The following is a 14,929-nucleotide window of genomic DNA, read 5'->3' on the forward strand; positions in this document are numbered from 1 at the left end:
TTGCATCTTTCGTTCACGGAGATTCTGGACTGTCATAAGAATTATGTATAAAGAATCATTTCAGCAGCTACAGATATTTCCACTCTGGAAACCTGTTTATCAGGCATAAGTAGTACTAAATCATTTTATATAGTTGGTGTTTTCCTTTTCTAATCCAAAATTTTAGAGAGCTAGACACAACATAATTAGCTAAATTAGATATTGTTCAGAACTGGTTTTAATCAACAACCTTATTATTGGGAGAATGTGGGCAATTTTTTTGTAACAATGTACTTGATATTTATTTACATTTCGTTTTGTGTGCAGTTGTAAATATCTGAATGTGCTACTGCATACCAGAGCTGTTGCAATTCATAACTGTCACAGCAGTAACTGGCTTTTTTTTTGGGATAAGAAACAGCTGACTTGAAATCCAGTCATGAGTCTGTTGAAAGCTGAGACGGAGATGTTAAGCCACTGTTAGACCTTTCTTCCTTACCAGTACGGTGGTGGAGGAGTTACCAAGTCTTCCCTACCGGCTCAGCCTCATGTGCCAGCACTAGGAATGAGCTCTGGGTTCTCTCTGGGAGCATGAGTGGTGCCACAGAAAAGCGTGTGGAGAGGGGGAGGGATTGGAGACCCTGGGGGTCTTGGGCTGGGGATGCAACAAACTTAGGAGCAGGCTGCTGTCATGCAGCTGTACCCCATTCATATTTGGGGTGTATCCACCATTGGTGTCTAGATTTTCACTCACTTGGTTAGTGTAGATCTCCTCACAGAATTGCTGCTCTTTATCAAGTCTTCAACAACCTCTCCTTGGCTCTCCCTCTTTTCCTTCCAGGTTTAATATACATACTCCTGAAGCACATGGTTGACCGTTATAACCTTTACTATGCATATCTCCCTGCCAAGCTGGAGAAGAAGATGCACTTCGCAGCTGTGAATCAGGCCCTCGCAGCTCCAATTCTCTGCCTTTTCTGGCTCTATTTTTTCTCATTTTTGCGGCTAGGTAAGTATTACCTTTTTCCACCTAGAAGCTGCTCCTACCTCTCTTGCCAACTTACCTAAATTACATGTGAAGTTTCATAGACTTTGTGGGCTTTTCTTTTTGCTTCCATAAATGTGAAGTCATGGTGGTTACCTGTGGCACTGAATTATACAATATTTGCAGCTTACACAGGTTTGCATAAGATACTCTGATGGAGATGGCTGGTATGTTAACTTAAAACTGTTAGCATGGAGCTTCATATTTCTTCATTTTACAGAAGATGATGTGTTCCCTAAATCTGTAAAGTTTGAATTGGCCAGTTGGGCTGTGGAGTGACAGACAGTAAAAATCATTAAATAAAACAAAAATCTATTCAGAATTAGGTCTTTCTAGTAAGATGGTCTCTGGCTTCACTACCTGCATTTGTGTAGTCTGTGCATAAGTTTAATTTGGCTGGGTGAATTGGCTACTGCCTCTGTTGTACAGCTGTCATTTAGAAAAAACTGTTAAAATGTTGGCTAATGCTAGTAAGACCTGTGTTCTACATCATCCGTCAAACTTTACATGGAAGACTGCAGTGAGATGGTGACTCTCCTCCCCATATTGTAATTTAAAAACTCATGTCTTGTGTGTAATTTATTCTAAAAATGGGGACGTTCTGTATTTTGCAAATACTTGGCATTAATAGTATTGGCTGTGGTGTACTAACAGCTTTGAGATCAGAAAAGGTAGGCGATAGCTTATGGCTTTTTATCTGTGATACAGGAGGAAGCATTTGGCATGGAACAGGGATGCGGGTGATGCTGGAAGGAGTTGAGCTTCCCTTCTTGGGAAGGAGGCCCTTGGTATCTAACTGTATTTTGCCCTCTCCTCTGCTTTCACAGCACTGATGACAAATGACCGTGCTTGCATTGTATTTTTCTAGCATACCAGTAGTAAAAAAGATATTGTTTGCAGACTGTCATCTAACTTTAGAGATAGCTCCCTGTGGAAGTAAGAGGCACTTGGAACTATTGCTTCAGGCTGTCCTTGGATTTGAGCAGATGTCCCTGCATTACTTGTATGTTTGAGAGCTTGTTTTTTTCCCTTGTTTTGAGAGCTGTCTTTGCAACCAGGAAGATCAACAAATCTATGTCCTCTAAAATAACAGCAGAATTTCTAGAGCATGCTTTAGAAAAATCAACTCCAAACACGTAGCAATTGATGTGCCTCTTTAATTGTTATGAAGGAAATCCTGGTGTAAAATTAAATCTTTATAATAATGTTTTCTGGTTCTGCATCTGTGGTAAAACCATCATTTGTCATGGACCTTAGTAATGGAAAATACAGGCTGAATTACCATGTTTGGCTTGGTCAGTATAGAGGATCCTGTTTACAGGATGTTTTTCAGTGATTTAGTCAGTGCACAGGGCAGTCTAGCCAAGTGGAACGAGTCTCAGAGGTAGGAACTTGAGATTTTGATTTCATTGCCATTTATTTCATTGCTGCTTCTTGTGCCAAAGAGAAGGAAGGAGGGGGAAGAGTGCTCTGCTTCCTTATCTGCAAAATAAATCAATTTATAGCGTGTAAAGCTTGATTGCTTAGTCATTGATTTGTGTAGTTTGCCTGGTATGGATATTTCAGTCTGGTTGCAGAGTACAGTGATAATACTCTGTTTTCTCACTCATTAATGTAAGGCTGGAAGGACCTCTATCCCAGTGCTCAGTCAGGATCAAATATCACTTGACTGCATACAGAAGGTGATAGCCTGTACTGGAGTCATCTATTTCCTTCTCAGTTGCTGTTTTCTTCCTCAGCTCTCATGCCATCCATCCATCATACACCTAAAGCACCATTGGGCCTCTCACAACAGAGGAGGCGATGGTACTATCTGCAGTTCAACCCCTGTCTCCTGGGATAGTCATTTAAGCCCCATGTTCTCTAGAGCCTTTGGCAGGGAGGAGTGCTGAGGACACAGGGCAGTGAAAACTGATCTTTGGAGACTACTTCTTCCCTCATCTCTGCTGTTTGCCGTGTGGTTCACACCGTACATTGGCTTTGGTGTAGACATGCCTCACCAGCTGGTAAATACTGATATAACCTACACTTATAAAAACAACCTCTTCTGAAGGACATTCCAGAATACCCATAGGGAGGTTTTTTCACTTCCCTTTTTGGTTTGAATAGTGACGTGTTTGTGCGTTTCTTTTGGTTTTGGTTTTTTTTGCATGTGTGTGGTTTTTTTCACCTCGTGAACAGATCTGCACAGGGCTTATATAACCTGCTAAAAAGTAAAACTTGTCTATTCTGTGCCACTGCATATGCTGGGGTTACCACAAAAATATTTGAGGGTTGATGTTGCCTCTTTTGACTAAAGAAGCTTGGAAACAGCTAGGTTTGGGGGGGTGGGGGGGATGTGTGTGTTTCCCCTAATATCTTGTTCGAGTCATCTTTGCTGCAAAATGAGATTAATTTCTTCAGAATATTTCCCTAGTGGACCTGGAGAATAATAAGTCACTGTAATAATTATATTTTTTTCCATACTAGAGGCTGCTACCATAGCCTTTCCTATAGTTCTCTCTCTCTGAAGAAAAACTTAACTTTCAGCTTAGTTTGTGTTTACTCAGTTTCTTCTCTTGTTCCTTTTCCTTGGATTCCTCCCAGTTCTGTCCATATTTTATCGTGGTGTCCTACACAGACAAGGCTGCTCAAGTTGAAGGCTCAATAGCACCAAATTATTTTGTATAGGTACCAAAGATTTGCTTCCCCCCCACCCCCTTCCCATGTTTTGTGATAGCATCACGCTATTGACTGCTTTCCAGCTTGTAATCACCAGCTGTATTCTGCAGTGCTACAGGCTTGTTATCCCTCATTTACATTTCATTTTTGTTCCAAAATGTAGTTATCTACAGTTTTTTACATAGAATTTCATCTGACTGTTTATTTTTGGTTTTGTCCTTGAAAGAGGGTGGGATCATCTTATCTATAAAGGTAATTTCCCCCCCCCCCCCCCTTTGGGTTGTTCGCAAGCCGTCCAGTTTGGTGCCATCATCATATTTAATAAATGGACTCTATCTATTACATTTCACAGCTCATTAATGAAAATATTGTAGAAGTGGGTCCAGAATAGATGATTGAGGGAGGAGGAGAAGAATCATGCTGAGTCTTGTTTATCATTCAAGTATTGCAGCCGCCCTTCTTGGCCTTTAAGGAAGCTGGGAAAACAGCTTGTTCAGCAGTTTTACCAGTCAAGGAGCTTTGTGCATAATGAGGTTTTGTTTGTGGCTGGAAGTGATGTGCCCAGTCCTCTAAGGAAAAAAAAACCACGAGGCTTCTGAAAATGAGGAAGATAAAGTAAAGGTTTGTTTGATTTTGTTTTTTTTTTTTTTTTTCCTGCTATGTATTTTTATATTGTATTCTCTGGATATTTTTCTAGGCTTTAAAGCACCTACAACCATGTTTACCTTCCTAGTTGTCAACATCACAATTGTTATTTGCTTGGCTTATACTTGTTTTGGCTGTTTCAAGTACCTGAGCCCACTGAATTATAAGGTAAGCGATGGATACCTAATGCCTTTCAGCACCTACCTATGTGCTTGATGTAGCACCAGCTATTCCTACTGGGTTGTTTGTGCCTTCTCGCTAACAACATCTGTCCGCAAAGGTTCATTCCGGTAAGATAGCTAAAGAGGGCTGATAGTAGAGGCACAGTGGAAAGTCTGTCAGTGTTAGCAGCAACTGAATTTGAGAGGAAAGAGCAGTATGGAAGAAGTATGCAAGAGGATTGGAGGAGAGAGTACCAGCACTGCACAGAGGTCTGTCTGTGCAGGTTTTCAGGTGCTTATGATCTCTGTATATTGTTTTGACTTACCAATTTGATATTGTCTCTTTTCCTTTCCCCACCTGTTACTGGTTACAGATAGAAGACACGCAAGGTGAAAGAGGAAACGACACAGACGTACAAACCATCCCAACATCTTCTGTAAGAAGTTAAGAGTTACTAATATTCTCTTACGTTTCCTAGAAAAACTTAATTTCTCACCCTGCTTACCAAGGAGCTTGTGTAGGACATATTAGTCTGAATGGACTGTGGGACTTCCCATGTGCGTGTGGGACCAGAGAGTTCTGCAGCTGGGCTCCTTGACTGTTCCCAGGTGGTGTTCCAGAAGTACCTTCGGCTGATGTTTTAGGAGTAGTTGAGACACGCTACTTCCAGCAGCTCTGTACGCTGTGTTCTGGGCCTTACACCAGACAGATCCTCACATCGGGACAGCTGCCAAATGCAGTCAGTTGCTGCTGCTTTGTGACTTTGAAAGCTGTGACGTATGTAGCAGGTCTTACCTGCCATGTCACTAAAAAGGGTGTAGGACTGAGGTAGAAATAGAGGCCTTTGTGCCACAGTCTACAAGTACAGGTGAGTGTTGCACCAGGAAGCCTCCATTAGGGTGCAAAAGGCCTTAGGTGTTAAGGTGAAGAATGGGAAATGGATGAAGAGTGTCAAGGGGAAAAACTATCCTGGGTGAATTATCCCAGCATTATACCTTGAGAGACTAGTAAAATCCTTAACGCTTGTGATTTCAGATGTACGTCCCCCGAGTTTTGCATCCTCGTTCTACAGAAAGGACGATGCTTGCCCATAAGGAGCAGCAATCGTATGGCACCATGGACAACACTTACTCACAGGCAGAAGGAATCATAAGCTATTCTGCTGGACCTGCAGTTATTGAGCAGGCAAGAGGTTCGCTTTGAATGCCAAGGACTAACACAAGGTGGAGCACTTGGTCCAGGTTTAGGAGAACTAATTCACCACCAGCACCTACTAAGTATTCTGTTTTATTTACATATTCCTGCCTACAGAAGAGGTACAGAAATAATTCATTGTGTGGTCTGCAGCTGTGCTCAGAGATGAAAAAGCAGATGCCTTGGGACTGATTGTTTTCCAGGCTGTCTACACACATTGTGAAACAAACATGTTGAACACAAAGATGCTGATCCTCAGGGACTTCACTTATGCTATCTCATTACTTGCCTCATGAAGATAACTTATGCTGCATATAGACAACTGGTCACCAAAGCAAATGCAGCTATTACAGCTGTCATTTATTTATTAAAAATAATTCTTGCTTTTAAAAAAAAAAAAACCAAAACCAAACCCTTTAGTATTTACAAGCCTCTTGGGATGTGTTAAATCCTGAGGCAGTGTCACTTTTGATGAAAATGCTGTTTGCGTGGGCGCTGAGGATGGTGTGTGGGAGTCTCTCCTTTTGTCACCAAAGTAGTCAGTATAGACTTGATCATGTTACTTTTTTTCCTTAAAAGAGATGAGGGAGTTACTGTGCACTTGGGTACTAAAAGTACCAAAGCAAAAAGACTGGTGTAAAGAAGGGAGTGATTTATCTGGTACTGTTTTTACGTATTTTTTGGAGGGCGTTTAGGTTGTTAGTTTCTATTCACTATTTTTAAGGGCCTTCCACAATGAAAGTTCACCTGCCAACAATAAAGGATGTAAACATTTTATCTTTCTTTTAATCTTGGGTCAAAATGACAGATCTCTGGGTTTTCTCTATAGTGCCAATTATATGAGCTGTAAGATACTAAGTTTTTAAATTATGTAGTAGGTGCCAGTTTGTTCCAAAGTACATTGTGTCAAAGTGTAACTACTAATCACTAAGCAATAAAACACTGAGTTCAGAGAAATTTCAGGCTGTCTTGTTTTTTTTTTTTTTTTTTCTTTGTGTATTGAAACAATTCTTTTGCTAGCTGCCTCACAGCATGGTCAATGTCATGAACTGTTCATAAGAGCACTGTCATGAGGCTTAGAATGATAGTATGTCCCACGAGAGATTTGAATACTTTAAAATTTCTCTAGGAGACGAATCTTGGTGACGTTTGGGTAGGAGAAGGTATTGGCCCTCCCAAGCCCTCTGTTTGCCTGCTCATCATTAAACTATTAGTTCCTGAACTTGACCTTTTCTAGCATGTCTGTGAAGCAGCAACATCTTGAGATTGGAGTAGAATTTGTGCCATAAATAAGTGTGTGCAGATGTTCAGTGTCTTGCAGGACTGCCTCCAGCTTCCCAAGACCAGCGCTCTGGATGAATGCTGAGCAGGGGACCTGCCCTGCTGCAAGAAGGACCCTGCAGAGCTCTGCTAACCCTGATGGCAAACCCATCCTGTTAGTTGAAGGTACACGTAACTCCTGGTTCTTAAAAGGCAGGTGAGGAGCCTTGTCTAGTGGGGGGACATGGATTTGTGTCACTTCTTTATACTATCACTTCAGTGTTGCAGTTTAGTCAGGGGGGTGTTGTGTGTGTGTGTGTGTGTAGGGGAATGTTTTGATTTTAGCAATCGTGGTATTACTAGAGGTGGTATGTACACTGAATATTGTGGGGGTTTTTTAGCGATCGTGGTATTACTAGAGGTGGTGTGTACCTTGGACACAAACTGCCAGTTAAGATTGGTATTCAAACCAAGAAAAAAGAAAACCAACGGATTCCACATTTTTTACTTGTCTCTCAGTCTCTCAGACAGATGTGAGCGCAGAAGGAGGAGCCAGAGCCTGTTGTGTTAATTAGATCAGAAGTCTGTGATTGCTCTAACTAATTTCTAGCTGCAGTACCCCATCTCATACAGGTGTCTGCAGAAGCAGTGGACACTTATGTGTATACTAATTGAGGAATCAAATAAATGATTCAGCTATCACACTTGACCTGTTTAGAGTGCTGGCACTGAAGGATTTTTATGCTCTGTGGTATAACTTACTTTTTTGAACATGTGACTTGATACACACTGTAAGGTTCAATATGTCATATCAAGGACAAAAACTCTTTTGGTGATTGGATTTCCTTTTTGTGCTTGGAAGGCTGCTGAACCTTGGTAAGGAAGCTCCTTGTGGCTGGTGCGGGTTCAGTACAGACAGGGCCAGCTCTCCTGTGAACTTAAATAAACCCACCTCCAGTCATGCTAACGTGCTTCAGATATAGAATATAGAAAACCTGCTAGGTAATGGGAAGTTGCATCTTGCTAAATAGTCATTGCTGGCATTTGAGGAACCAGTTCGTGTGTCTGATGGGGAAACCACCTGCATATTTCACTTATCATCTAGCAGCCATTCTTGTTTGCCACTGTACTCTGTTGCAGTTAAACTCATAGAAATGTCTATGGTATTAGGACATGCACTAGTTTGAGTAAAGGCTGGGATCACTTATTAGTAAATTATTACAAGACCTGCACATATAGCAACACACAAATTAAAGGCTGGTTTATCAGCTTTGCTATGTTGTGCTTGCTTCCCTAGTATCTTTTGGGTCTCTCTCTGAGAGCTGGAAGTAATTAGGAAACTGCACTGGCTCTAATTCATTCCTTCATGCTGGTGGATATCTCTGAGAGGATAAAATTAGATCAGCAGGAGAAACTCCTTGCATTCCTTGCTGAGCCTTAGAGAAAAGCTGAGGGATGGAAGCCTCAACAAATGTGGATATTGGCTGCACTGTATTTGAAATTCATATTTAAAGCCATTGCACATTCTTTACTGTTCTTTTTATAAATCTTTTGGCAGGAAGCCTAAGCAAATGGCCCAGCTGGAGTTACTGATTGTAGCTCCCAGAAGCCATATTTGTTGAGATCCAGTGCCTGCTGCTTGCCTTGCATTGCTCAGTTGGAACAACTCTTCCCCCCCACCTCGCTCCTTGCTAAGTCCTTACTTGCGTTCTGGCAGCCGCCACCAGCAGTGCTCCTGTGGAACATGAATCCTGGACAAGTCTGACACTCAGGAATGAGTAGTAAGCCCTACAGCGTGGTCTGTGATGGGATTCTCTGTGACACAACTGAGGGGACAACCTCTGAAAAGTTGAAGAATGGAGCTCATTTGATATTGTACAATTCAGTACGCTTCTGCAAAGACTTCACCATAGATGATTTTCTTCTGTAGTGAGGAAAATGCTATATGGTATGCTGAGACTCCAAAAAAAACTTGGCTTGTTTAGATATACCTAGCTCTGTGCCAGTTAGAGCTTATTCTATATGTATGCCCGATCTGGTTCACCTCCAGCCTTACTACAACACATCCAACTTCTCATTTGCATTAGGTGCACACGTTCATGCCTTGTTTTCCTTTGGGCTCTTCCCGTGTCCTGAGCCAAAAGCAGATCTCTGTGCTGGCTCAGTTTTTAAACGCTTTAGTGTAGCACTAGACCACGTTCTTGCTGTCTCTTTACCGAAATCCAATTCCCAGCTCTGCTTACCCACAGATGCTAGCAGCACAACTGAAAGCTTTCTCGTGTATGATCTACAGATAGTTCATTTATTAATGTTTGGAAGCCTTTTATGCCTTTCAAGAAGGTGGGCTTGTCCTAGAAGCAGCAGACCACAGAGTTGTTCTCCTGACTCTTAGCAGAAGTGAGACACACAGGAAGATTTGGGGAGGAGAGGTCTTTTTCTGTCACTGACACAAACCCAAGTCCATTGAGTACAAAGAAAAGACACGCTTTATTGTCTATAAACAGCAACAATGCAAGGAAATACACACTTTTAATTCCAAATGATGGCCAGGGTCATAACTTGCAAAGAGGACGTATGTCTTATCTTCTTAAAGTGGTCTTGCAAATTCCTTCTCTGTCTAACCTAGACAAGACTTCTCAAATGATTCTGCTTGTCACCTGTCTGTAACAGCTGCAAGTGCCTGTTTCACATATTTCAGAGGTACAGAAGTTGTTCTTTCTTTCTGAGGACAGCTGTCTGACAGATCAAAACAGAAAGGAAATGACCAAAAGCGGAGACACTGAAGATTGGGTCATTGTAACGGAACATTCTTCCCTCTAGTTTTTTGGTTCTTGGGTTAACTCCTGGCTCTTGCTTTGTGTCCGACACCCTATTGGTTAGGCCGTAGCATCTCAGCTGCAGCAAGTGCAACTTCCCAATTTTTTTGTGCTCAAACACAGAGCTCCTGGCTTATCTTCACTTGTTCTTTGTCAGCAGAGTCTGTAAGCATTTGTTACTTGGAGAGAATGTGTATCAACATCAGCTGTCTTTCTATTGCACGTACCATAATTAGCTTTTAATTCTTTTGATGAAACAACGAATGTGGCCCCATGAATTAACTGGTGTAGTATGCGAAGCTGCTTCTCCCTACTGAATGTGCCTCCATTACTAATCTCTTCCAGCCAGGAGCCTGCAGTCTCCATTACAGGGTGACTCTGGACTCCTGGTTGACAGCAAACATTGTTGCTTTCCTGGAGGAGGATTTGGTCCCTTCTGTAGCAGCTTATTTCCTGCCTTCCTAAGAGAGTTCTGGAGTAACACGTATCTGATCTTCTCACTTTTGAATGGATTCAAAGTCCCACCTCAAGACCAACTTTTATGGCTAGTGGGAAGTAATATTCTGTGTGTTAAGTAAGAATTTCACTAACTTAATGAGCTAAATATATTTCCAGCTTCAATTCTGGGTGGAATTCTCTTTCCACTAAAGTTCTGGTTTGGAAATGTCTGCTGGTACAAAGTTTGTGGTCTTCAGCAGTCCAGAGCTTCATCCCATCATATTATTTCCCTAAGATGTGATAGATATGTGATACATATGATATAACACAGATATGATAGTGTCATTTTAGGGCCTTAAAACACTTTTATCTTCCAGACTGTAAACTGATGAATATGTTTAGATCTTGAAGTAAAATAGCTTTTTCTGAGAAGCCACAGGACAGTGGTTGCAAGATCTGATATCCTTGAACGCTCTGTGCTAGATCTGTGCATGACGTTCAAGTGGGAATGGGTGAGACTGTAAATAGCCAAGAAGAAGAGAGAGAAATTTTCATATCTGTTTCTAGACTTAGTGATTAATTAAGTGCTGGTTAATAGTTAATGAAGACACTCTTCTCAAAAGTGGTGTTTAAAATAGAGTTCTAGAAGTGTAATGTATGGTATGTCATAAGGTACTTCTGAATAAAACAGGAGCCAGAATTTGTTGCTGTCTCACATCATTACTGCTGTGTGGTTGTGAACCTCCAATTTTTATGTAGTGACACAAAAGGGTGAAAGTTTGTGATGGAAGTTAGTGACTGTTTTTGAAAGGTATCTGTTGTGCTTCTCAGATGTGTATTAAAAAAAAAAGTTGCAGTACAGGAGGAAGACTGAGAGCAGAGGGAATGTAAGATAGATGTATTTTTGTATACAGCTTGCCTTCCTTCTGTATGAAAATCTTCCATGCATTTAGTGGTGTTTTATACTTGGCTTTTCAGATCGATTAGCTTTATTACAGCCTGCTCTCCTGAAATGTAAAGCACCAAGTTGCTTCTTTCAAGTGAAGATGTTCCATGTCAAAACTTATTTTGAATTCTAAATTATTTTCTTTCCGAAGGCAAATTACCAGTATTTTTTTCCCCTCCATCTATAGACATAGAGAAATAAAACCAGCAGCTATCTCCACAGAGGAAAATGGAAAAGGAAGGGATTTAAAGAATTGCTAAGTACCATAATTTGGTTGCAGGCGTTGAATTTTTTTATGACAGGGTTCTTGCTTTAGAGAATGAAGTAGGGTATTCTTTTATATTTGATGCCTGTGACTTCAAAATTGTTCCTAAAACAGGAAGAATTCATTCCTTTCTGAGACCGGAAATCAGAATCTGCTGGAAAGAAAAGGGCAAAAATTGAGAAATAAATCAGTTGTGGACCTTTAAGAGGAATCATTTAAGCAATTATTTCTGGTATTTAGCTTCAAAAGGGAAAATACATAGCGGTGAAGTTAGGAGAATTATATCATCTGTGTTCTGCAGTGAGCTCTTCTGCTCAGTTTGTGAGAGATACTACTTAATCCCTCTTTGTCTCTGGTTTCTCTGAAACATTAAGAATGCCTTCTGATCACTGCAAAAAGCTTTATCAGCCACAAAAGACTTGGGGTGATGCAAAAAAAAATTCCATTGAGACAAAAATGCAGGGATGGACATTAGTTCCCTTGAGGCTGTACAAGAATTCCTAGAACTCAAGAGATACAAATGTATTTACATACAAAACCACCCCAACAATGCAGGCTTGGTTGCAAAAGAGCTTAAGAACTGCTGGAAAATAAAGCTGCTCTTAGGCTTCCCTCCCTTTGGGGAAGTTGAAAGGGTAGTAGGTGCACTCTGAGCAGAGATGAGATCCTACAAGGCAGCAATGGCCATAGCCCAAAAGTGAGTGGTTCCGCTTAGCCTCAGCTGGAGCAGAGCTGCAACCCAAGCTCACAAAATCGCACTGAGGGATGCCGTACAGAGATAGTGGGAAGAACGTTAGCTGGGCTAGGCCTTTCCCCTCGGCAGAGGAAGACGTTGACATCCATCGCTTAGCTGAGTGCCTCAGGGTGGGACACATCCACGTACTCTTGTGCAATGGACAACTAGGAATGAAGCAACAGTAGGTGGATCCTGTTAAGAAGGAAGGATGGGGTATTTACCAGGAAGCCAGTATCAGCAGGACAGGCAAAAGTTGGTTTTGTTTGGGATGTGGAGTGAATACCAGTGGGGGGCAAGTCAGGGACTGGGAGGAATTTCAGAGCTGAGGGTGTGGTTTCTCTTTTCACCTGCCTCCAGGGCCTGGCCCTCCCTGGGCCCAAAGCAGGCTGCAGCTGCTGCTGCTGCTGCTGCGAGGGGCAGACAGCTGGGCTGCGCACACAGCCGGAGCCCCTTGCTCAGCCTTGGGGGCAGGAGGCTTTGCAAGCGGGATGCCGGGCCCCTTGCAGCTGCTGGGACAGGCAGCATAGGCAAGGTGAAGCAGTCGGCTTCCCTCCTTGCACCTCTTTTGTGCTGTTGAAACAGTGGTGAGTCAGTCTTCACGTATAGTTAAGTTTGTCGTGTTGGTATCTTTGACTCAGTAGCTGGGCGGTTGAGTGTGGTTTTGGCTTCTCATGTTTCTGTTCACCTTTTCTCTGTGCTGTACCCTCTCTGCACTGATCATCTGCAGTGGTTTGAACCGTTGCTGCCAAGGGGGATTATCTTTCATTTAAGAAGACGGAAACTCGGCACTTAAATCTCATTTATCATTTGTCCTATCCTCAAAACTGCAGCCATTCAGTTCAACACAGGGAGAGCATAAGCATCCTTAACATCTTAAAATCCAGTCAGGAAGGTATTTTGAAGACTGACGTTTGGACTACATCTAGCAAGGGGAAAGAGCTGTCACTCAGCGCAGATCTGTTTATAAATACTGCTCTCCAGAAGACAACTGACAATTGTAATGGGGCTAATTCTTCTAGCAGCACTGCCATAACACCATCAGGGCTGTCTGGCACTGCACAGGGTATTTCTTCCATGAAAGAAAACTAATCCTAAGCAAGACAGTTCTAGTGTGAGTTATGTTCCTTAAAGTGCTATTACAGCAAGTAAAACAAGTGGCATCATTTCTCGGTGTTTTAAAATAAGCTACCCTGAAATCAATATGGATTTATTCCTTGTCTCTTCCCACAGTATCCAGAAGGATCTTTCCATTCCTCCTTCAGACAAAAATGTATCTTCATTTAATGCATATTATGTATTGCACCTGCTATAAAACAGAATGTACATTTGACTGACTGTCTTGAACCGATCAATCCCTGCTCCCGAGCAATTCTAGCTGACTCAGTGGTGATGAATAGTGCCCCTTATGGATCTAGATCTAACTGTGATGCTAGACTTAACAGATTCTATTTTTCACTGAATGATGGTTTAACTTCCTTTTTTCGTATGAAAGTGTGAATTCTATTCATATTTTTTTTCATTCATAATCTGAGTAATGCCTGACTTTTTTGTTTAATGTACATGGTCTTGTCTTGTTTAGTTGTATAAGTTGTCCAAAGGCTGCATGTAGTGGCTTGGATTTTTCAGGATTTTATGGTTTGTAGTTTAAAAATCAGAAGTCAAATTTGGTTGTAGTGGGAGTTAGTTTAGCTGGAGCTGTATGAGAGGAAGATGACCTTACTAGTGTTTTTTCCATACCAGAAGCAGATACTTTCCAAAGCACTTCAGCTGCGGGGGCAGAGTGTAAGTTCTGTTTATTTTCAGTGGCATCTCCATGGTTCTGAACCTCTTATCCAGACTCTTCATGGGCTGTAACTGGCTAATTAAAAAGCAGGGTTTAGGTCAGCTACTTCTGGTTTCAGTGTGGGATAAATGCATGTTTTGGAGCAACTTAAGGAGGAATGGCTTTTAGGACAGCAAGCAGTTTCTTTGAGCAGAGACTTTGGGGCCACTTTGGTCCAGAAATGGATGCTTCACCAAGAAATGGCTCTGGGGCAAAACAAAATGTTTTGAGCATCAAAGTAAGTGTCACCGCATTCTGGGTTCTCCTGAAGGCCATAGCTGCTATTTCAAAGAGACTATTCCCAGGAAACAGCTCAGCCAGCCCAACAGCAGCGCGTTTGGCCTTGTTAGAGGAAACTTACTGTCTGAATGGCAGGTACTCAGCTGGCTCGCTTAAATAAGAACAAGTATAACAGCAGGGAGTCCTTTCTTACTGCTTATTGCTATTGCAATAATCTGATATGCAGTTATCTGCTAACAACAGAAATGTTAAAACTATTTCTGATTATCTGACTGACTTTTGCACTGCTCACTGTAGTACTGTACCAAATAATTGCCCGTGAGCCAATACCAGAGTGTATCAGAAGTGAGTCTGGATTCACTCAAGGCGGTTATCAAATCCAAATCTCAGGCTTGTGGGAGAGTTGCTCCCTGCAGGAAGGGATGCAGATGCTATCACTAGCCCACAAACACTTCATTAGTATTAAACCTTGCACTACAAGCAGCGGGATTGGCTGCGTTTTGCTGAAAACAGATGATTATTTTGAAGGAGGGGAGGGGAATCGATGGCAGGCTTTACAGCTGGCACATAGCTGAATCTTTTACACTCTTTCACATCGTCATAGTATTATTTCACTGACTCTTTGTATCTAAGTGTAGATAAGTAGGTGATGAACAACAGCTGCTGATAGCTGTGGGCTTAAGGTTTGAGAAGTGTGACATCAGAATTCAGAACAACCTT

The 14,929-nt window shown here is 41.8% G+C and overlaps 2 protein-coding genes across 4 annotated transcripts in view; one reads left to right on the forward strand and one right to left on the reverse strand.

Annotated features, from left to right (window-relative positions):
* The window catches only part of TMEM63A (transmembrane protein 63A), a 32,837-nt gene extending 26,200 nt beyond the window's left edge, over nucleotides 1-6,637 (forward strand). For all 3 annotated transcript variants that reach the window (XM_050895050.1, XM_050895051.1, XM_050895052.1), the window contains exons 21-24: nucleotides 821-988; nucleotides 4,383-4,498; nucleotides 4,866-4,928; nucleotides 5,528-6,637. In XM_050895050.1, the coding sequence (XP_050751007.1) occupies nucleotides 821-988; nucleotides 4,383-4,498; nucleotides 4,866-4,928; nucleotides 5,528-5,695 (515 nt within the window). In that variant the 3' untranslated portion in view covers nucleotides 5,696-6,637. The remainder of the gene's footprint in view (nucleotides 1-820; nucleotides 989-4,382; nucleotides 4,499-4,865; nucleotides 4,929-5,527) is intronic.
* The window catches only part of EPHX1 (epoxide hydrolase 1), a 330,376-nt gene that overhangs the window by 289,465 nt on the left and 25,982 nt on the right, over nucleotides 1-14,929 (reverse strand). The gene's annotated exons all lie outside the window — the stretch shown is intronic.

The sequence above is a fragment of the Gymnogyps californianus genome, chromosome 3 (assembly GCF_018139145.2).
Source record: "Gymnogyps californianus isolate 813 chromosome 3, ASM1813914v2, whole genome shotgun sequence".
Lineage (NCBI taxonomy): Eukaryota > Metazoa > Chordata > Aves > Accipitriformes > Cathartidae > Gymnogyps > Gymnogyps californianus.